The sequence below is a fragment of the Populus alba genome, chromosome 13 (assembly GCF_005239225.2).
Source record: "Populus alba chromosome 13, ASM523922v2, whole genome shotgun sequence".
NCBI lineage: Eukaryota > Viridiplantae > Streptophyta > Magnoliopsida > Malpighiales > Salicaceae > Populus > Populus alba.
This window is the reverse complement of record NC_133296.1, coordinates 5,820,863-5,843,557: the sequence shown is the minus strand read 5'-3', so window position 1 is coordinate 5,843,557 and position 22,695 is coordinate 5,820,863. Positions and strand designations below refer to the sequence as shown.

At 33.8% G+C, this 22,695-nt stretch overlaps 1 protein-coding gene across 1 annotated transcript; it reads right to left on the bottom strand.

Moving 5' to 3' along the window:
- Positions 1 to 16,145: 16,145 nt before the first annotated feature.
- Positions 16,146 to 17,613, bottom strand: LOC118042428 (peroxidase 44). The gene is made up of 2 exons (XM_035050090.2): positions 17,381 to 17,613; positions 16,146 to 17,187 (listed from the first exon to the last, which is right to left on the bottom strand). Exons 1-2 carry the CDS (start codon positions 17,576 to 17,578, stop codon positions 16,324 to 16,326), a joined length of 1,062 nt encoding a protein of 353 aa, XP_034905981.1. The 5' UTR covers positions 17,579 to 17,613; the 3' UTR covers positions 16,146 to 16,323.
- Positions 17,614 to 22,695: the final 5,082 nt, after the last annotated feature.

Genomic DNA, 22,695 nt, shown 5'->3' with positions numbered 1-22,695 from the left:
GCCTTAATCTGTCACCTTTACAAGGTTTTCTAGGCTTTTTGGACATTAGCTACAAATGGAAAACTGCCAACTTATGTTACAGTAAAAGGAATCTCCACTGTGGGTGGTGACTGTCACTTCACAGCTTGTTCTTGGTGACTTTGATTGATTTGATGCCACTGGTGCATGCACATCACACCTCACCTTGCGTTTGCGGTATCGGAAATCACAATCCTAACCATTTACTTTACTAGTTTTTTTTTTAATTGCGCTAGTTTTCTTTTTTATTTATTTAAAAGTATATTAAAATAATATTTTTTAATTTGAAGAAAATGTAAATTTTTATTTATAGTTTGTTTGTTTTATGTTTTTAAATTATGTTTAATATATTAATGTCAAAAATAAATTTAAAAAAATAAAAAATATATTATTTTAATATATTGTTAAATAAAAAAATATTTTAAACTATAACCAGAATTCAAAATAAATATGAAAATGCAAAATACTTACTCCAGTAATGTTTATCCCAAAATCTGTTCCATGCCATTAATTTTTTATATATATAATTCTTGATATCTAAACAAGTTTATACACATCACAATTAATTTTCAGATTCATTAAACACCCTTCAAATAAAATAAACAAATAAAATATTATAAAAATAACAGACATGCACAAAAAATTCAAATCTAGATACAAAGAAATGAAACAAGTCCATTCTCCCACCGATAAACTATAACCTCAAGAGCTGTTAATTGAGTTGACTTTTGATAGCCTAGTTATAAAAAAATATCTCAGTATTTTAGGCCCAATAAATTGATTAATTGAGCCGGTCATTACAGCAATTGTTCAGAGCCTAGGGCCCAAACAAGACAGAGGTCCTCTTAATATCATAGTGGCCCTCTGTATAGAAAGTGCTTGTCTATTATGAAAGAGGAAACTCTTATTAGATTAATTAATTAAAAGAGACTGAAACGTTTAGCTAAAGCACTGTACACTCACATAATTGGTGCGAATTGTAATAGTTATGTGACTTTTTCACTCTAAGTTCTCTCTTTTCTTCGATGTTATTCTTTCAAATTGGCCGAACTTGACGCTTGAATTGACTTCATGCTCTGCTCTTAAGGTGCTATAGAAAAATACAGCATTTAGTTGATGCTTGATTTGGTAAAATAATTAAAAATTTAGAAACTAAATTTGAATATAAAATTATTGTTTGGGAACTGAATAGAATGAAAAGGAAGAAATGAATATCAATATGAGAAGGGCTGTTATATTTGGATGGCGCGTGCGAGAACCTTTAACCTTTATTATCAGCCTCTGACCTCTATTGTCGGCCTTTTACAATGTCGTTTGATTTATCTTGACTTTCTCCTTCTTCCACGGTGACACATGTACATGGAGGAAGTTCGGTTTGGCTTTAGTGACCCAATCATCTTTTCTTTTTTATTTCTCTTTTCTCTCTCATTCCCTTGATTTCATGTTTGACTCTCTTCAAAATTGAAAAGTGGTCCATCATTTATTTTAGGATGTCAGCTTTGTTCCTCAATCATTGGATTTAGTTTTTTTTCTTTTTGTTTTTTTTTTCTCATTATCATCCTTTAACATTAGGTTGCTTAAAAATTGAGTTAACCTAAGCTAATTTGTTAAAAAATCTAATGTTAGGTTAACCATTGGGTTGACTGAGAATTGATTTAACAAGGGTTAGGTTGTCCTCGATATGCTAACTCGAGTCACGTGTTTGACAGTCTAGCCCTGGTTAACTAGATTTTTTTTTATTTGTAAAATTAATTTTATTTTCAATTTTATCTTTCAATATTGGATTGGTAGAGAATATGGCTTAATTTGTAATATTTTTTTTAATTTGCTCTCCATCAAGTTATCATATTCTTATGACAATAAGACGTTAATTCAGGTGGACTTGAATAAGTTTTTATCCTTTTTTTTTTAAAATTAAATTCTTTTATTTTATTCCACCCTTCAACATTTTGGTGATTGAGAATTGAAACTTCATGAATTTTTTTTTTCTATGAGTTTATCGCGGTCTCATGACTTGGGTTGCAAATTTAGTTATCCCAAATTATCATAGATTGATCTAATATGTTGTCATCTAAGTATTTAGAAAAAAATATCACCTAGTATATCACTATTTCAATATTAATATATATATATATATATATATATTGTTCATTGTGCATCAAATTTTGAATTTATGATACAAAAAAGTTCTTGGTAGAAAACAAACACATTAGCAATGCTTGGGTATTTTTTGTAATGCTAAAAAAATTTGATCTGACCTGTAGCGTAGCACAAGTCATTAATCTAGATTAGTACCTATAAATGCTAAGCAAATAATTAGTTAATTCCTTTAGTTTAACTCCATATGGAATTTTGGTATTCTTATTTGTTTTTCATTTAGTTGTTTGTTAGGAAGTATTTTGTTACTATCCCGAGACATAAGGGATTAAGATATTGAAAACATAAATGTGTTTCGCTCAAGAAACATAGATATGGATATAAAAATAAAATTTTCATTTGTATAATTTGGAGGAATTTTTGTATTTCCAAAACAAGAAGTATAAAGGGCACATGTTCTTAAAGATATTATTATTTTTTTTAATTCCTAAAATATCCTTGTAAAAAATTATAAATTTCAAAATTATCCAATTAAGACATATAAGGATAAAAATAGTTATTGTCATAGTTTTTAAAACCTATCTTGGGGGTCGATCCATGACAAGACACAAGTTATGGGCCAAGATGGTCAACACAGGTTAACCCTAGTCAACAAAAAAAATAAAAATAATTGTTATTATAATTTTATAACTTGACTCGAGGGTCGACTCAGAGTGAAGCTCAGGTCACGTTTTGATTTGAGCATTGACTCTCTTTAACCTGGATTAACATGAGGATAAAATTAATTATTATCATAATTTTTTTATCTGTCTCGGGGTCTCGGCCCAAGACATTACTCAAGTCATGAATTGAAAGGGTTAACCCGGGTTGACCCGTGTCAACATAAAAATAAAAATAGTTATTATAATAGTTTTAATACGAGATTCGACCTGGTGCAAGGCCCTGATCATGGGTTGAAAAGGATATCACATGTTGACTTGAGTCAATATAAAAATAAAAATGATTATTATTATAATTTTAAAACTTGACTCAGGGTAAGTCCTAGGTTACGAGTTAGAAAGATCAATATAATAATAAAAAGTTATTGTTATCATAAATTTAAAATCCAACTCGGAGGTTGACTTGTGGTAAGGCCCAAGTCATGAGTTGGGACAGTCAGGGTCATGAGTTGGGAGGGTTAGGGTTAACTCAAGTCAGCATATGGATAAAAATAATAATTATTATAATTTTAAAACTTCTATATGGAAATCAACCCAACACTACCAGAAATTCGCTAAATACCAACGGACATACCGACGGAATTTTTTCTGTCGGTAATTTTCGGCCGAAATCACCGACGGAAAATATTCGTCGGTAATTAGGTCGGTAATTACCGACAGAAATAGGCTGTCGGTAATTACCGACCGAATTACCGACCGAAAATTCAGAATTAATGAAAAAAGGGCGGGCGGTGGCGCGGGGGTTTTGGCGGGTGATTTTTCCGACAAAATCACCGACAGAATTAAAAACTGGGGCCCGTACGCGTGATGGAACCTGTTCACCGTCAAACAATACCGACGGAATCACCGACGAATTTGAAATGCCAGATCCGTACCGGTGACGTGTGACCGGTGCACCGTTAAAAAATACCGACGAATCACCGAGGGATTTGAATAGCAGGTCCGTGCGGTGATGTGTCGATTGCCCGTCAGAATTACCGACGGTTTTTGCCAACGGATTAACCGACGGAATAAAAACGGTCGGTAATTCCGTCGGCAAAAGTGAATATATGGCCACTCTGCCGACACTCTCCTCCCCCATTTCTCCTTCTTCTTCCTAATCCTAACCCTCCCCATCTGCAAAATAACCAGCCCCCCCTCGCCCCAAAACAAAAATCTTTCTCATCTCAGCACAACAAGTTGTATTTGTTTTATGGTCACAGCATCCGTGTTCTGATTTACCGACGGATTTTATCATTTTTGTAAGTAATTCTATCTTTTAAAATTTTAACATTTAAATGTTAATTTTATTGTTTTTTTAGTATATGTATTATTTTTTTTTAGTAGATGTACATGTTTTATTGTTATTTCTCAAACAAACTTGTAGTATATGAATGTATAATTTATACTTGTTTATGGTTTGTTTTAGATTTTGTAAGATTGTATTTGTTTGAAAATTGTTAAAACTTAATTTGTAGAATTACCGAATTACATATTGTGTTTTGAAATAATTAAGAGCTTGCTTAATTAATGGGTCCTTTTTATAGAGGTTCGATAGAAGTCATGGATGATCGTTCATGGATGTATCTAGATTCACCCCAAGGATTGCGAAGGATGGATTATTGTAACGGGGTTCAGGGTTTTATTAATTTCGCAACATCTATTCCCAGAAATTTTACTAGAGGCGGTATTAGGTGTCCATGCAGAAAGTGTCAAAATAAAGAGTGTTGGTATGCACATGGAGAGGTATTTGTTAGTAATATGAGAATGGGAGAAACGGTGGTTGGGTCAACTTCTAGTGCTAGCAACGTGCATGAAGCGGCAAATGACAACACTAATCCTTACAGAAACATGGTTATGGATGCAATGGGAATGAATCAAGATAATGTCAATCAATGTCCAATCGTAGAAGAAGAACCTAATGCAGAGGCAGCTAGGTTTTTTGATTTGTTGAAAGATTCTGACGAACCATTATGGGATGGCTTCACAAACCACAGTAAATTATCAGCTGTGGCACAGGTGTTCACCATCAAGTCAGATCACGGGTTGAGTGAGGCCGGGTATGACAAAATTATTGATTGGGCAAGAAGCATTTTACCAGAAGGGAACAGGCTCAAAGAGAACTTCTATGCTGCGAAGTCCATGATGAAACCCCTCGGTTTAGGATACCAGAAAATTGACATGTGCCCTAACTTCTGCATGTTATACTACCTTGAAAATGCTGTGATGACCGAGTGCATGACATGCAGGCATTCCCGTTACAAACCCAAAACTAGCAGGGGGAAGACTCTAGTGGCATATAAAAAACTTAGATATTTCCCGATCACACCAAGACTGCAGAGGTTATTTATGTCACCAAGGACTGCTGAGCACATGACATGGCACCAAACACACGATGCCGTTGATGGTGTGATGGTGCATCCTTCTGACGGCGAAGCGTGGAAACGCTTTAACAGTGTTCATCCGGACTTTTCTGCTGAATCAAGGAATGTTCGACTTGGGTTGTGTACAGACGGGTTCAACCCATTTGGGTCATTTGCTGCTCCCTATTCTTGTTGGCCGGTCATTCTCACAGTTTATAACTTGCCATCGGGAATGTGTATGAGGCCGGAGTTCATGTTTCTATCTACTGTCATACCCGGTCCAAGCAGCCCGGGGTGGAATATAGATGTTTGTCTTCGACCGTTGATAGATGAGCTGGCGTAGTTGTGGTCCTCCGGATCTCTGACTTATGATATATCGAGGAAACAAAATTTCCTTATGAGGGCGGCTTTGATGTGGACTATCAGTGATTTTCCAGCTTATGGAATGCTTTCTGGTTGGAGCACGCATGAGAAACTCGCATGTCCATACTGCATGGAAAACAACAAGGCATTCACGCTAGCAAACGGAGGTAAAGCTTCTTTTTTTTACTGTCACCGTCGCTTCTTGCCACTTAATCACAGGTTCAGAAAAAACAGAAAAAATTTCTTTGTTGGTAGAGTTGAAAAAGATGTTGCATCCCCGCGTCTTTCTGGTGAAGAATTGCATCATGTTGTATCAGAGTATGGTGACATTGTGTTTGGCCTTCAATCAGGTAAGCAAAAGTTTCCTGGTTTTGGTTTGACCCATAATTGGGTAAAGCAAAGTATCTTTTGGGAGCTTCCGTATTGGAAGACTAATCTTCTCCGACATAACCTTGACGTCATGCACATCGAAAAAAAACATGTTTGAGAATATTTTCAACACCGTCATGGATGTGAAGGGGAAGACAAAGGACAACATGAAGGCTAGATTGGATATAGCTTTATACTATAACCGTAAAAATATGGAGTTGGTTTATGACGAGTCACGGGTTGCAAAACCAAGGGCAAGCTTCGTGTTAGAGAAAAACGCACAACTGCTAGTCTATAAATGGCTTAAGAGTCTGCGTTTCCTGGATGGACATGCATCGAACATATCAAGGCTTGTTAACATAGAGGACTGCAGATTGTATGGAATGAAGAGCCATGACTGCCACGTGTTTATGCAAACACTCATCCCATTAGCTTTTCGTGATTTGTTGCCAAAGGGAATATGGGATGCACTAACGGAGATCAGTCATTTCTTCAGAGATATATGCTCCAGCAAGATGAATGTTGAGCACATTGAGATGCTTCAAACGAATATCATCGAGACACTATGCAAACTTGAGATGATATTTCCTCCTTCATTTTTTGACTCAATGGAGCATCTCCCTATACATCTACCGTTCGAGGCAAAAGCTGGAGGACCGGTCCAGTATAGATGGATGTACCTATTCGAACGGTGAGATATTACAGTTGCAATGGGATTCATATCTTAAAGTATTTTCTATGTTTTTCTTATTTGAAAATACTTGAATTGTACTTCAATGCAGGTACTTGTTTAATCTAAAAAAAAAAGGTTAAGAACAAGGCGCATGTTGAGGCTTCGATATCTGAGGCCTATATTGTTGAAGAGATATCAACATTTATCTCGTACTATTTCGAACCTCATCTGAGAACAAGAATCAATCGCGTTCCACGGCATGACGATGGCGGTGAAGTGCCTTCTAGTGGGAACTTGTCAATATTCTCCAATACTGGACGACCCACACCTAAAAATGCCGTAAGAGGAAGATATTTGTCGGAAATAGAATTCAAACAAGCACACAACTATGTTCTATTTAACTGTGATGAGCTGAGACCATTTATTCAGTAAGTCTATATATGTGTAATAGTAATTAAACTTTGTCAGTAATATACTGTTAATTATATCTTGTAATATCATACACTCATTATCACTTGCAGGTAACATCGGCAATATTTGCTCTCCAATAACTCGCAGCTGACCGAATCCCAGATCTTTCAATTACAAGATGAACAATTTGCCACATGGTTCAGAACACATGTAAGCACTATCACAAACTCATTCTAACGTATGCATGTCATTACGAGATTCTCGTTCATTTACCGTGTATTGATGTACATTTAATTACATATATTTACAAGGTTTATCAAATGGGAAGGAGTGCGCCCAAGTCATTGTCTTCACTAAGCCTCGGCCCTGAAAGAAAAGTTAGGTGCTACAACGGGTATTTTGTCAATGGATATGTTTTCCATACTGAAGAATACGGGCAAGGAAGAAAGACATACAACTGCGGTGTTTGTGTTAAGGGATCCACAAGTAGCCAGTTAGAAGTTGACTACTATGGTAGATTAGAAGAGGTCGTCGAACTGCAATATCATAGCGAGCAGAATAAAGTATTTTTATTCAAATGCTATTGGTATGACACGACGGACGGAGGAATCAGAGTTGATCCGCACCATGGTCTGGTCGAAATCAACTTAAAAGCTAGACTCCGCAACATAAACGATGTCTTTGTTTTCGCAAAGCAATGTCAACAAGTTTATTACACATACACCCCTTCATTTAGAAAGGATCGTTCAAGAGTTGATTGGTTGTTCGTTTTAAAAACGAAACCACGGGGTCGTGTCGAGGTTGTTCAGGATGAGAACGAAGACACAAGTGTGCGAGATGAAGTCTTTCAAGTTCGTGAGTTGGTTGAACCATATCGAGTTGCTCCTTCGATTGAATTGGAAGAAAATTCAAATTTTCGAGTTCTCGATTATAGTCTTGTTGATATTGACGGAGAGGAGTTGAATGTTGTTCTCAGCTCTAGCGGACAAGCAAATGTCGATGAAGAAGATGATATCCATATTGAAGATTGCGATGAAGATGATGACAATTCAATTGACGAGGAAGAAGAAGAAAATTCCGACTAATTATGAAAATGAAGCCCTATGTAAAAACATTTGTCTCATATAATTTAGATTATTGATGATGTATTTTGTAAAACAAAATATTTATTGTTTAAGCAATATGGTTATTGTGTTTATGTGATGGACAGTTTATCAGTTAAGTTTCTGCAGGAAGGTAAACAGGCAATACAAAGACAACATTTCCTGCATCATGCAATATTACCGACGGATAGTGATCCGTCGGTATCTCACAGAGTTCAAAATTAATTACGCGAAATGCCACCACCACCGACGACATTACCGACGGCTTCACCGACACATACACCGATGGATTCTAGTCCGTCGGTATCTCACAGAGAGTTCGAAAATATTTACAACAAAATGCCACAATCACCGACGTCCATACCGACGGATTCTAGTCCTTCGGTATATCACAGAGAGTTCAAAAATATTTACAACAAAATGCCACAATCACCGACGTCCATACCGACGGATAATCATCCGTCGGTATCTCACAGAGAGTTCAAAAATATTTACGCGAAATGCCACCAACACCGAATTACCGACGGAGTAGGTCCGTCGGTAATTTGTCGGTTACACATATTACCGACAGAATTACCGACGGACCGCGCGTTTTCCAAAGTGCGTTAATTGCGCCTCTGAACTTGTCAGATTACCGACGGAATCACCGACGGACTGCGAAAAATTTGGCGGGCTTTTAAAAATTCGGAGCGAAATTCGAAAAATACCGACGGAATTTTGACCTTTTGCCGACGGAATTTTGCCCTGTTACCGACGAAGGTTAAGTCCGTCGGTGATTTCGTCGATAAAATTGACCTATAAGTTCCAGCCCTGCCGCTTCGCCTCATTTTTTCTTTTGAATTTGACACATTATTAAGGTATGTATATTTCGTTCCTTTTTTTTTTGAATTTTTTGAATATTTTTTGAATTTGTTGAATATTTGTGAATTTAATTGTTGAATAATTGAATTTAATTGTTGAATTTATTGAATATTTTTTGTTGTTGTGTTGTTAGAATTGTTATTAGTTACTTTAACTTAGAATTAGTTAAAGTTGAATATTTGAATATTTTTTGAATATTTTTTTGAATTTGTTGAATATTTGTGAATTTAATTGTTGAATTTATTGAATATTTTTTGTTGTTGTGTTGTTAGAATTGTTATTAGTTAATTTAACTTAGAATTAGTTAAAGTTGAATATTTGAATATTTTTTGAATATTTTTTGAATTTGTTGAATATTTGTGAATTTAATTGTTGAATTTATTGAATATTTTTTGTTGTTGTTGTTAGAATTGTTATTAGTTAATTTAACTTAGAATTAGTTAAAGTTGAATATTTGAATATTTTATGAATATTTTTTGAATTTGTTGAATATTTGTAAATTTAATTGTTGAATAATTGAATTTAATTGTTGAATTTATTGAATATTTTTTGTTGTTGTGTTGTTAGAATTGTTATTAGTTAATTTAACTTAGAATTAGTTAAAGTTGAATATTTGAATATTTTTTGAATTTTTTGAATTTGTTGAATATTTGTTAATTTAGTTGTTGAATAATTGAATTTAATTGTTGAATTTATTGAAATTTTTTTTTGTTGTGTTGTTAGAATTGTTATTAGTTAATTTAACTTAGAATTAGTTAAAGTTGAATATTTGAATTTTTTTGAATTTGTTGAATTATAATTGTTAATGTTGAATTGTAATGATTAATTTGTTGAATTATAATTTGTTGAATTTATTGAATATATTTTTTGTCATATTTTTTATTGTTTTGAATTTATTGAATTGTAAGGATTAATAGTTGAATATGTTGGAATAATTAGTATAGATTGGTTCGATTGGTTGTGGCTATTGTTAATATTTGCAGGTTTGTGGATTTGGGTAGTATCCAGTATAGGGGAGGTGCTGCCGATTTTTTTTTAACTTTTGAATTTTATTATACAATTATTAATATAAAATTGTTTAGGTGCGCAAAATGAAAACAAGAGTTGGTCGTCTAGTCGAATCAAGTTCGTCTAGCAGCGATGATGATGTTTACTTAGGTGCCTCTCAAGAAGAGGCACCTACACCACCTACGCCGTCAACCGATGCTGCCTCTTCCAGCGATGTTTCACATCGTAGACGCGGCATGCCTTCGAAGCGGAATCAATTTACCCGCCAGTTCGAGGCACAGTGGAAGGACGATCTTTCAATGTAAGTTTGTTAATGTTTTAGTTTTTTTTATATAAAAAAAACAAATTTAAAACATAATTTATGAAGTAATCACAAATTAATTTCATTTCTTTTCAGGTTCACAAACATTGAGGCCGCCCGATTAATATCATCGGCGTTTAAAGCGTCAATGGAGATTCCATTGTTTCAATGGAGTCAGATATCCAGACATCCTGAATGGATGCCTCAAATCAATGCATGGTTTCGTAGATTTGAGGTTCGTGTTAATATATAATTTTCAGCTTATTTCTAATAAATTCAAGTTATAATTGTAAATAATTTATTATCATTTTAAAAGATTATTTTTTTATATACAACATCGATTCTGCTGGGACGATGAACATGACAGTGTTGTGAGGAGGGTGTTGGAAAATCACGCGGCAATTAGGTAACATCGAAAACAATACGACTTTTTTTAACATAATTATTTATGTTTTGAAATGTAATTTTTTCGTGCGTGAATTAGGTTGCGTGATTTTTGGTATGACGCCCAGAAAAAAGCAAAAAAAACAGCGAGGGATAAGGGGTTACAAGGCTGGAACGAAATTGCGGTTTGGAGAGATTTCAAACCAATATACATCCCGGAAGATATATGGCCGCACTATCTTCAGCACGTGACGTCTGAGCGGTTCACTCGACGCTCACAGTCCGGTGCCGGCAACCGGAATCGGCAAATTCATTGCTCGGTTACAACGCACACCGGCGGCTCCGTTCCGTTTGCTGCACATGCGAAACGGATGGTAAGATTAATTTAAATGAAATATATCGTTCAATTAATTTGTTATTAATACATTTGTTTCATTATATATAGGCTACGTCTCTTGGACGTGAGCCGAGCCCTATGGAGCTGTTTGTGGAGACGCACGTGCAGAGTCATGACCGCCAAAAAGGGACGCAACAGTTCGTTGACAACTGTGCTCAACAGTTTGTGGTGTGTTTGTTCAACCATTTTATTTTATAAGTTATTATCATGTTTATTGAATTGAATATGATTTTTTTTTTCAGGAGACCTATAATAATCGGTTGAGGGAGAGATACGGGGATGATCCTTCGACCCATCCGGAATTCGATCCGGATTTGTGGATGGAGGCTGGATCGTCAGGTGGACCCGATAAAAATCGGGTTTACGGGCTCTCCAACACTACCGCTGCCAAGTTGCGGTCGACCGGTACTGCTTCAACCGGTGGGAGCTCCCAATTTGTATCGAGCTCCCAATCTAAGGAGTTTGTGGCCTTGCAGCAAAGGTGCGACCACCTATCAGAGGCGTACACACAACTCAAAGAAGAGCAAAGATTGGCGAACGAACAACACAGATTGGCGGACAAACAACGCAGAGCAGAGTCTGAACAACAAAGAGCGGCCTATGAAGAGCTTCGTCAAATGGTCATGAACATGACACAAGGTGGAGCATGTGCGCCTAATCCTTTTTGGCCGCCTAACCCCCACCCTCCTCCTCCTCCTCCTCCTCCACCTTTATATTAATTGTTTTTTTTTTAAACACATTCATTTTGTAATGAATATTATTTAACTTTGAGTTTTTGTTGCTTAATATAAATTTTATTTGCATAATTGGTTTGTATTACTATTAATTTATATTATTTTTTCTAAATAATTAAAAAAAAAATTACACAGGGATTTACCGACGGAAAAAATCCGTCGGCATTGGACAGTGTCTGCGGTATTCCATCCCATCACCGACGGAAATAATCCGTCGGTATAAAAATGCCGACGAATTTACAGACGGATTTATTCGGTCGGTATGAAATATCACCGACACTTTTGCCGACGGATATAGTCCGTCGGTATTTACATAACACCGACGGAAAATATTCCGTCGGTATATTCCAAGCGGGAAACTTTTTTTTTTGGCGCGCACGGTCCGTCGGTAAAATGTTTTTTTTATATTACTGACCGATATAGCGACGGAATGTGGAATCACCGACAAAAGGTATTCCGACGGGCGTATTCCGTCGGTAATATAGTCGGTAAATACTTTACCGACGAACGTTCTATCACACATCGACGGAATATTTCCGTCGGTAAAACTGTGAAATCTTGTAGTGCAAGTTTGATGAGCTTATAGGCCTTACCATGATAACTTTATAGCAAACTTGCTTGGATTTGTGAAAATTCTTCCTAATCATGTGTGGCATTTTCTTAACATAAACTTAATTGTATGTTGATTTCAATAAATAACTTGATGTTTGCTTACAAGTATCATTTTACATCTCATTCCACCATCTTAGCAAATGGGATGAAAAATCTGTTAAAGAAATGTATAGGTTAGCAATCATGATCCAAAACATGTTGTATAAATAAAAAGAGGCAACCTACCACTCGGTGGCCAAAAGAAAAAAAACAATGAAAACAAAAAATAAAAAAAGAAACTTTTTAGTTTTTCTAAACACATACGTACTTACCTTGTAGGTGTACCCGATGTGATCGTAATCTTAATTTTGAACCCTTTAAATATATTTTGAGCCTATAAATTCTTTCCTATTATAAACAAGAGAAATTTTCAGATTTCTAAAAATAAAATTCTTGATATCTAAACAAGTTTATACACATCACAATTAATTTTCAGATTCATTAAACACCCTTCAAATAAAATAAACAAATAAAATATCATAAAAATAACAGACATGCACAAAAAATTCAAATCTAGATACAAAGAAATGAAACAAGTCCGTTCTCCCACCGATAAACTATCACCTCAAGAGCTGTTAATTGAGTTGACGTTTGATAGCCTAGTTATAAAAAATATCTCAGTATTTTAGGCCCAATAAATTGATTAATTGAGCCGGTCATTACAGCAATTGTTCAGAGCCGAGGGCCCAAACAAGACAGAGGTCCTCTTAATATCATGGTGGCCCTTTGTATAGAAAGTGCTTGTCTATTATGAAAGAGGAAACTCTTATTAGATTAATTAATTAAAAGAGACTGAAACGTTTAGCTAAAGCACTGTACACTCACATAATTAGTGCGAATTGTAATAGTTATGTGACTTTTTCACTCTAAGTTCTCTCTTTTCTTCGATGTTATTCTTTCAAATTGGCCGAACTTGACGCTTGAATTGACTTCATGCTCTGCTCTTAAGGTGCTATAGAAAAATACAGCATTTAGTTGATGCTTGATTTGGTAAAATAATTAAAAATTTAGAAACTAAATTTGAATATAAAATTATTGTTTGGGAACTGAATAGAATGAAAAGAAAAAATGGTTAGTACTGTGAGAACGGCCATCATTTTTGGACGGCACGTGTGACAACCTCTAACCTCTATTAACAACCTCTGACCTTTATTGTCGGCCTTCTACAATGTCGTTTGATTCATCTTGACTTCCTCCTCCTTCCACGGCGACACATGTACACGGAGGAAATTTGGTTTGGCTTTAGTGACCCAATCTTTCTTTCTTTCTTACTTCTCCTTTCTCTATCATTTCCTTGATTTTCGTGTTTGACTCTCTTCAAAATTAAAAAGTGATCTATCATTTATTTTAGGATGTCAGTTTTGGTCCTCAATCATTGGATTTAATTTTTTTTCTCTCTCATTATCATCCTTCAACATTAGATTGCCTAAAAATTGAGTTAAGCTAGACTAACTTGCTAAAAAATCCAATGTTAGGTTAATCATTGAGTTGACTGAGAATTGATTTAACAAGGGTTAGATTGTCCTCAATATGCTGACTCGGGTCACATGTTTGATAGCCTAACCCTGGTTAGCTAGATTTTTTTTATTTTTAAAATTGATTTTATTTTTAATTTTATCCTTCAACATTGAATTGGTAAAAAATATAGCTTTATAATATATATTTTTTTTAAATTTGCTCTACATCAAGTTATTACATTCTTATGAAAATAGGAGGTTAATTCAGGTGGACTTGGATAAGTTTTTTATCCTTTTTTTTTTTAAAATTAAATTCTTTTATTTTATTCCACCCTTCAACATTTTGGTGATTAAGAATTGAACTTCATGAATTTTTTTTTTCTTTCTATGAAATTATCGTGGTTTCATGACTTGTGTTGCATATTTAGTTATCCCAGGTTAGCATAGGTCGATCTAATATGTTGTCATCTAAGTATTTAGAAAAAAATATCACCTAGTATATCACTATCTCAATATTAAAAAAAAAAAAAGATATCATTCATTGTGCATCAAATTTTGAATTTATGACACAAAAAAGTTCTTGGTAGAAAACAAACACGTTAGCAATGCTTGGGTATTTTTTGTAATTCTAAAAAAAATTGATCTAACCTACAGCGTAGCACAAGTCATTAATCTAGATTAGTACCTATAAATGCTAAACAAATAATTAGTTAATTCCTTTAGTTTAACTCCATATGGAATTTTGGTATTCTTATTTGTTTTTCATTTAGTTGTTTGTTAGGTAGTGTTTTGTTACTATTCCAAAACAGAAGGGATTAAGATATTGAAAACATAAATGTGTTTCGCTCAAGAAACATAGATATTGATATAAAAATAAAATTTTCATTGGTATAATTTGGAGGAATTTTTGTACTTCCAAAAACAAGAAGTATAAAGGGCACATGTTCTTAAAGATATTATTTTTTATTTTTTATTAATAAAATATCCTTGTAAAAAATTCTAAATTTCAAAATTATCCAATTAAGACATATAAGGATAAAAATAATTATTATCACAGTTTTTAAAATCTAACTTGGAGGTCGGTCCATGACAAGACCCAAGTCATGGGTCAAGATGGTCAACACAGGTTGACCCTAGTCAACAAAAAAATAAAAATAATTGTTATTATAATTTTATAACCTAACTCGAGGATCAACTCAAAGCAAGGCTTAGGTCACGTTTTGATTTGAGCATTGACCCTCTTTGACCTGAGTTAACATAAGGATAAAATTAGTTATTATTATAATTTTTTTATATGTCTCGGGGTCTCGACCTACGGCATTTCTCAAGTCTTGGATCGAAAGGGTTAACCCGAGTTGACCCGTGTCAACATAAAAATAAAAATAGTTATTATGATAGTTTTAATATGAGATTCGACCTGGTGCAAGGTCTCGGTCATAGGTTGAAAAGGTTATCCCATGTTGACCCGAGTCAATGTAAAAAGAAAAATAATTACCATTATAGTTTTAAAAATTGACTCAGGGCAAGACCAAAGTTATGAGTTAGAGAGATCAATATAATAATAAAAAGTTATTGTTATCATAAATTTAAAATCCAACTCGGAGATCAAAATAATAATAAAAAGTATCATTTTACATCTCATTCCACCATCTTAGCAAATGGGATGAAAAATCTATTAAAGAAATATATAGGTTAGCAAGCATGATCCAAAACATGTTGTATAAATAAAAAGAGGCAACCTACCACTTAGTAGCCAAAAGAAAAAAAAACAACAAAAACAAAAATAAAAGAAAGAAACTTTTTAGTTTTTTTAAACACATACTTACCTGGTAGGCATACCCGAAGTGATCCTAATCTTAATTTTGAACCCTTTAAATATATTTTGAGCCTATAAATTCTTTCCTATTATAAACAAGAGAAATTTTCTTTTTTGTAATTTTGTTGATATTTTTATATTTTATTATTATTATTGGTGTTAATGCAATTTTTAAATACTTGAGATAATTATATGCTTGGCAAACCTTGTGCATATACATTTATTTCTAATATCTTGAATTCATTGAATCTGAGAACATGTCTAGCTATCTATATCCATCTCCCTTGCAAAAATAAATTGCTAGGAAATTCTAAATGCATGTCTTGTTGAGTTGTGATCTATTTTACGGACGAAATATAGAGAGAATTATTATAGGGTAAATTTTATTGTTTTTTTTTTTATTTTCATAGTTTATGCATAAATGAGACAAATATTCCCCATGCAAGTTACAAGTTCTTCTGTTCTTAAACAAGGAAAAATAAAGAAGTACTTGCAAAAGTTAAAAGAAAATGTCTGAAGCACACAGCAATATTTGCTATTTCTTCGGATGACTGTGACAGTGTTTGAAAAAGAAAAATTGCAAAATATATTATAATTATAAGCACAGCATCAATCTCAACTACAGTGCTCTTGTATTCTTTTTCTTCTTCCCGTTACTCTTAGGTTTCTTTTGCTTTTTATTTTTGGCTTTTTTGCTGGGAGGTGAAACCTTGCCTTTCTTTGGGGGACTTGGGACAGTAGGTTTGTTTTTCGGATTCAAAACTCTACAATTTTTCCTCACTTCTCCATCATTTCCAACAAGAACCCCAACGCTCCCCATCTTCACCATTGCATTTCCAAAACGCTGCTTGAATCCATGCCCATCTCTCGCAAAACGTGAAACGAAACCAGAAGTAGAGCTATCTATGGCAAGTTCCTGGTCAATACGCATTACTCCTCTCTTCAGAAGGAGCTGTTTGTAGAACTCATTATCAACCACAAAACCTGTGCCTTGGTCCAACAATACAGTAGGGTCAGTATTTGGATTAGCACAGACATTTCTCAGGTTGGCAGCTAATTTAGGATCCATTGATGGATCATTTTGAAGACGTTCACTGAAGAAACTACAATGTGCAACACCAACTGTATGTGCACCTAAAAGGATCACCATTTCTTCAAGGGTTAGACCTTTTGCTCTGAAAATTTGAAATGCTTGAGACACGTCCACTTGTGGTCCAGGCAAGTTCACATCACCGGCTCTAGAGACTAGCCCGTCACGTCTTCCTGTAGGCACAGTGTAGTTTGGTCCTCCAGCAAGAACTACAGCGTCTCTGGTTGCAACTGTTATGATGTCTGCACATGAGACTTTTGAAGGGCATTTAGCCTCTAAGGCTTTCTTGATCTCATCAATAAGCTCGTATTCACGGACGGTCTGGTTCGGTCCTGAATCTTTCTCTGCTTGGTTTTGAGTGGTTGAATCTATAAGAATAGATGCATCACATCCCTGCGCAATAAGAAGTTGCTCGTGTTACCTTTATGCATGAATCTGTGTAACCCAAGTTGCGCACACATTTACATGTTTATTGCACTAATGTAACATTAATACCTCGAAGAGGCAAAGTTTATGAGAATACTAAGTTAAATAATCAATCTGTTGCTCTATAAATCTCAGTAGTTTTCAAGGAGGAAAATCTTACTCTAACGAAGCAATCATGAAAATGCATGCGAAGCAAGGCTGCGGTTACGGATTTATCTTTGTTGAACCGCTTTTGCACCGCCTGAAAAATGATAGATTCTGCGTCAGGGCAAGCTGGTTTGTAAAACCCAACTCTTAGATCGGCTAATACAGCCGGAACGATGAAGAGAATGAGCAGAAATGAAGATTTCATTCCCATTTTTTCTTATCCAGTACAAGAGAAATTCTTGAACTTTCAAGTTTTAGCTATGGAGTCGATGGCCACTTTGAGGGTATTTATAGATGAAGAGTTACAGAGAGGTGCAGCTAGCACGACTAGTTTCTTGAGGGAGGCATGGCTCCTACTTGGAAGTTTTTTAATAATCATTTCAAAGAACTTGATTTTTGAAATGGCTATACCCTCCCAGCACACAACAAAGATGCCCTTGTTATGCAGCCAGCGAATATTGATAGTTTCCTTCAAGATAAAAATCATTGCTTTGAAAATAAAATAAATTAAATGGATGAAGCCAATCATTAAACTATAACAACAGGCAAATCCCAAGGCTAGCTGGTGAGAAAATAATGATGATAAAAAATAATATCATCTTCTGACCATCTGTATATTTGCCAAAATTCCGGAACCATTTGTCATTCCCCTTTTAAAAAAAATTAAATTTTGTTTAACAGGCATGTTTATGATTGTGATTGTATTTGTTTTTTAAAGTATTTTTTATTTAAAAATATATTAAAATAATATTTTTTTTATTTTTAAAAATTTATTTTAAAATCAGCGTATCAAAAATAATCTAAAAATATCAAAAAATATTAATTTAAAGTAAAAAAAAATATAAAAAATATTTTTAAATCGCAAAAAGAAGCTGTCTACAACTTGCAATATGAGATGTCCAAATGATAAGAACATATCGATGACTACAAGACTATATGTAATTGATATTTAAGTATATTGATCATAGAATTAATCTCCAAATGCCTCTCATCATGCTAGTCCTAGCTATGTATAATGAAAATATATAGTGAGAGAGTCACAGGATCGACAATATCTTTCCAAGTGTCTATCTTGAAAGCTGTCAAAAGTTTTCTTTAAGATCACCCTTTGTACAAGCAGATAAGTGGCGACCCCGTGATTACTGGTCACTTCATTAAAATTAAAATTTTAAAGTTCTGGTTGTGGTTGTAAATTATATTAAAATAATATATATATATATATATATATATATTGAAAATTATTTATTATATAGTAAATCAAAATAATTTAGAAATATTAAAAAAATTAATTTAAAATAAAAAAATTTGAATTTCCGTGAAGAGTTTAACTTTAAAGGGCAACCGTCAAGAAAAAGCAGAAACAAAGTGCTATTTGTATAACGCAAAAATAAACGAGTCAATCAATTTGTGGACATCCACAACGTTTTTTTTGGGTGTCTCTTTTCCTCGTCCTAATGGTACTGGCACTGTCCAAACTTTTTTTATTTTTTTGATATCTGATTTTACTGTATAAGCATGTTATGAAAACGAAAGTATAGTTATAGTTAATTTTTAAAGTATTTTTTAGTTAAAAATATATAAAAATAATATTTTTTTATTTTTAAAAAATTATTTTTTATATTAATGTATTAAAATAATCTAAAAAATCTATGTTATAAACATAAGAAAATTAATTCATGTCTTGGAATTTATTTCCCCACAGCTTTATTATATTGTTTTTCAAAATTTGAAGTCATACCCTTCGAGTTTCATACCAGGAAAAACAAAAGATTATATTTTTTAAAAAAATCTGTAACTGTTGAATCATTAATGAAATGACAAGGGAACAGGCCTGCACGTTGAATGCAATTATTTGCCTGTTTCTGCGCAATACAAGCATGAAAGAAAAGTTGTAGGATGCTAAGTTTATTCTCAAATAAATTTTTATAAAGTTGACCTAGATTCAGTACCCAGGATGGTTCTCAAAACATGGTCGAAATTTGATGGTAGCATGCCAAGACCACAGCTATTCTGTCGGTTAAAAAAAACAAAAAAATGGAGGAAAGGAAGAAATTAAATTTAGTTGTTTTTCTCTTTTACGGGTCAATGGAAAGCTTGTTTCAAAGGTCAAGGCATCGTTTGTCTTTCCGTTGCAACATGTGTTTTGGTAAATTTTTTTTTTAAAAAAAAAAAAAATTGAGTGCAATTTGTATTTTTTGGATCATTTTGATGTACTAATGTAAAAAATAATTTTAAAAAAATGAAAAAAAATCATTGACATGTATTTCGGCATGAAAAGTTATTTGAAAAGCAACCGCTACTACACTGCCAAACACGCTCCAGAATGCTCTCTCTCTCTCACACACACAGTGACTTGTACAGGGCCATCACTGTGTTCTGCTGTTCCATGTCAAGCTCCTGAAAAAGCTATGAACAGTTCCCATTCCTGGATGTCAATTCTGAAGCCGTTTCAGCTTTTCTGTTGTTACAAGAGACTACGATATAATTAAACAGAATTTGTGATAAACATAAAATGTAATAATTATATAATAAAAGATACTCATTATTGATGCATTCATTGCTGGATAAAATCCAAGAGTAGGTAGGAATTCTTGATTAAAAAGAATTTGTGTTAGACGAGTTAGATAGAGGCTGTAGTTTCCTACTAATGTATTCATAATTACAAATGTAGTAAAGGGTGGTGATCAATTAATAAGAGCCCGGCAGGGAGGTTAAATATTTGTGTTTTAGTTTCAAACATTTGTTGTCAGAGCTTGAGTTGATTAGGATAACAAAGAACCAACAACTGTCTTAAAAAAACCAGACACAACAGCTTCACTTCTGTAGCAGCAAAATCTCCAAGCAACAGTCGAAAAATGCAGTAGCAGTCCTTCGAGCAAAACACACGCAGCAGCAGCATAGACACAGAGTAGCAACTCCATACATAGCAGCAGTGTCAACTTAATTCGCAACAACAAAAATCATAGCAGCCTCCATTGACAAGATTTTAATTTGAATTAATGAAAGATTGACCGATTAGGTATCGACAAGGTGAAAGGAATGATAAAATTAGTTTATTATTTTTCCTCAAGCAGAAATGGATTATAATCTACCAAAAAAATTCTTAAGGCGCATTTGTTTAGTCTTAGTTTTTATGTTTGCGATGTAAAAAATATAGTTAGGTGTTTAGTAATATACCAAACTGTGTTTTATACTGTGAAAGTCCCATCAAAAAATTGAGTTTAAAACACAGTTTTTTGTGAAGTGGTTTGTTTAACTGAGTTTCATAAAATTCTGTTTGTTTTTTGCATTTTAAAAATTATTTTTTTTAAAATTTAAAAATTTTTTTATTTTTTTTCTTTACTTTAATTTTTTTTTAATTTTCAGATCATTTTAATGTAAATATCAAAAAATAATTAAAAAAAAATAATTTTGATGCATTTCCAAATAAAAAATATTTTTAAAAAGCAACCACAAAAATAATTTATATATATTTTTTACTGTATATAAACCTCAATCATAATTTTATTTTACCCAACAAGAAGATTTATTACCGGATAAAAAAAAAATGAATTATCCTTACAATCTCTATTTCATGCACGGAAAGAACATTAAAAAAGAAATGTTTGTTCATGCTCTGGCATTTATCAGCGAAAGCAAGATATGCTTCGCAAAGTAAAACTTACTTTAAGAGATTTGGTTCCATTAATCAACATATTACTAGATTAAGATCAATTAAAAATATATATTTTCAAGTCACTTGCAGTTCTTTGCAAACAAAATATAGAAAAGACACTGTCAAATTGGTTTTATTTTTGAAACTTGGAAATTACTTGTTGTTTTCACTCATGAAGATCTTGTTTTAGATCCTCGTTGTTAAACTGTTTAAGAGAGATTATTAGATAAAATCCTGCTGATCTCCTGTTATCTGTAAAATTCAGGATTTTGGCTGGTCTTACGTTTTAGATTAAAAGCAATACGATAAGGCAAGTCCTGTTTGCTTCTTTTGCTCAAACTATTATTCTGCTCAATTCTTTCATGTTTCCAAACTTCCAAAGGAAACTTAGAAATTTCCTCGTCTTATTTATTTATTTATTTTGGTTATGTTGTCAACCAGCATAGGAGTCTAAAACTCGAGCATATCATAAGATGCGACTTCAAAAATCTTTCCCAAGAGCAATATTACTTAACCCACGTATAATTGTGCTAAAGGGCGTTTGATTTTGAAAGTTAAATTGGCAAACATGCTGGAAAGGTCATAAAGGACACAAAAACCCTTCCCCCAGCAACATTTTCTGAAGGGTTTAAAGGCAAGAATTGGAATCTGCTTTAATCTGTTTAATGATGATAAGAATGCCTTTACGGCTTTATCTAGGAAATTGCTGAAACCATTCTTTCCATGGAGATTACTCATATGGCACATATTCCTTAAGAGTGGTGAATCGTTCCTGACATAGGAAATGGAACATTTTTTGGAAAAAAAAAGAAGGGAATATAAGCAAAGGTTCAAAGATGAGCTTTATTATGATTAAAGAAAGCATGTAAATGGATCATACACTAACTTAAAAACGACAAGATCAAAAAACAAACTCACCATGTTTTAAAAGGTTCTCCCCTGCTGGAAATACTGAGTGGCACTCGGAAATGCATTTGATTACTTGAATCCATGGACAAAATTGACTCGCCTAGAGCAGATGTTTTAGACTAGTTTCTTTGTAAATCAACAATGAAAATTCTTTTGATTGAGGATGGACTTGAAAGCTGTGACATATTATTTGGGAGGAAAAAGTGGACAGATGAGACTTGCCATCTAAGAGTTGAGAATTCTGACCAGCTTTTCACAAATGAAGCAAGGAAACTGGAATCCTACATGATATTAAGTAAAATTGTCTGTTGTGGGAGATATGAACTGTAAAGTGCAAATTAATTTTCTGTGCAAGACTTTATTAAAAGTTCCAGTGGTACCAGCAGGCGTTACAACATGTCGTGTATCCAAACATGAGCAGCTAATGCGTTGTTTGCTTCCTGATTCTCTCCCTTAATGTGACATCTCCACCATGGCAATCTTCACCTGCATCATGTCTGGAGTGTCAACCTGGGATATTCTTGAAAAGTATATAAAATGATCCGAAATGCCTGCTAAGCTTCCACAGCAGACAGAAATATATATTTTGAATATCTTTGATTTCTATCTCCAAATTATATGACTCATACTATAGTACACTTTTCGTTTCTGAGACGGATCATTCTTGGAGCCCCTAGCGAGCTAAAAGAACTTCAGGTGAAATTTACTCAAGAGCCTAGGCATGACCTAAATTACTCGACTTTACAAACTCGGGCACAAAAAGA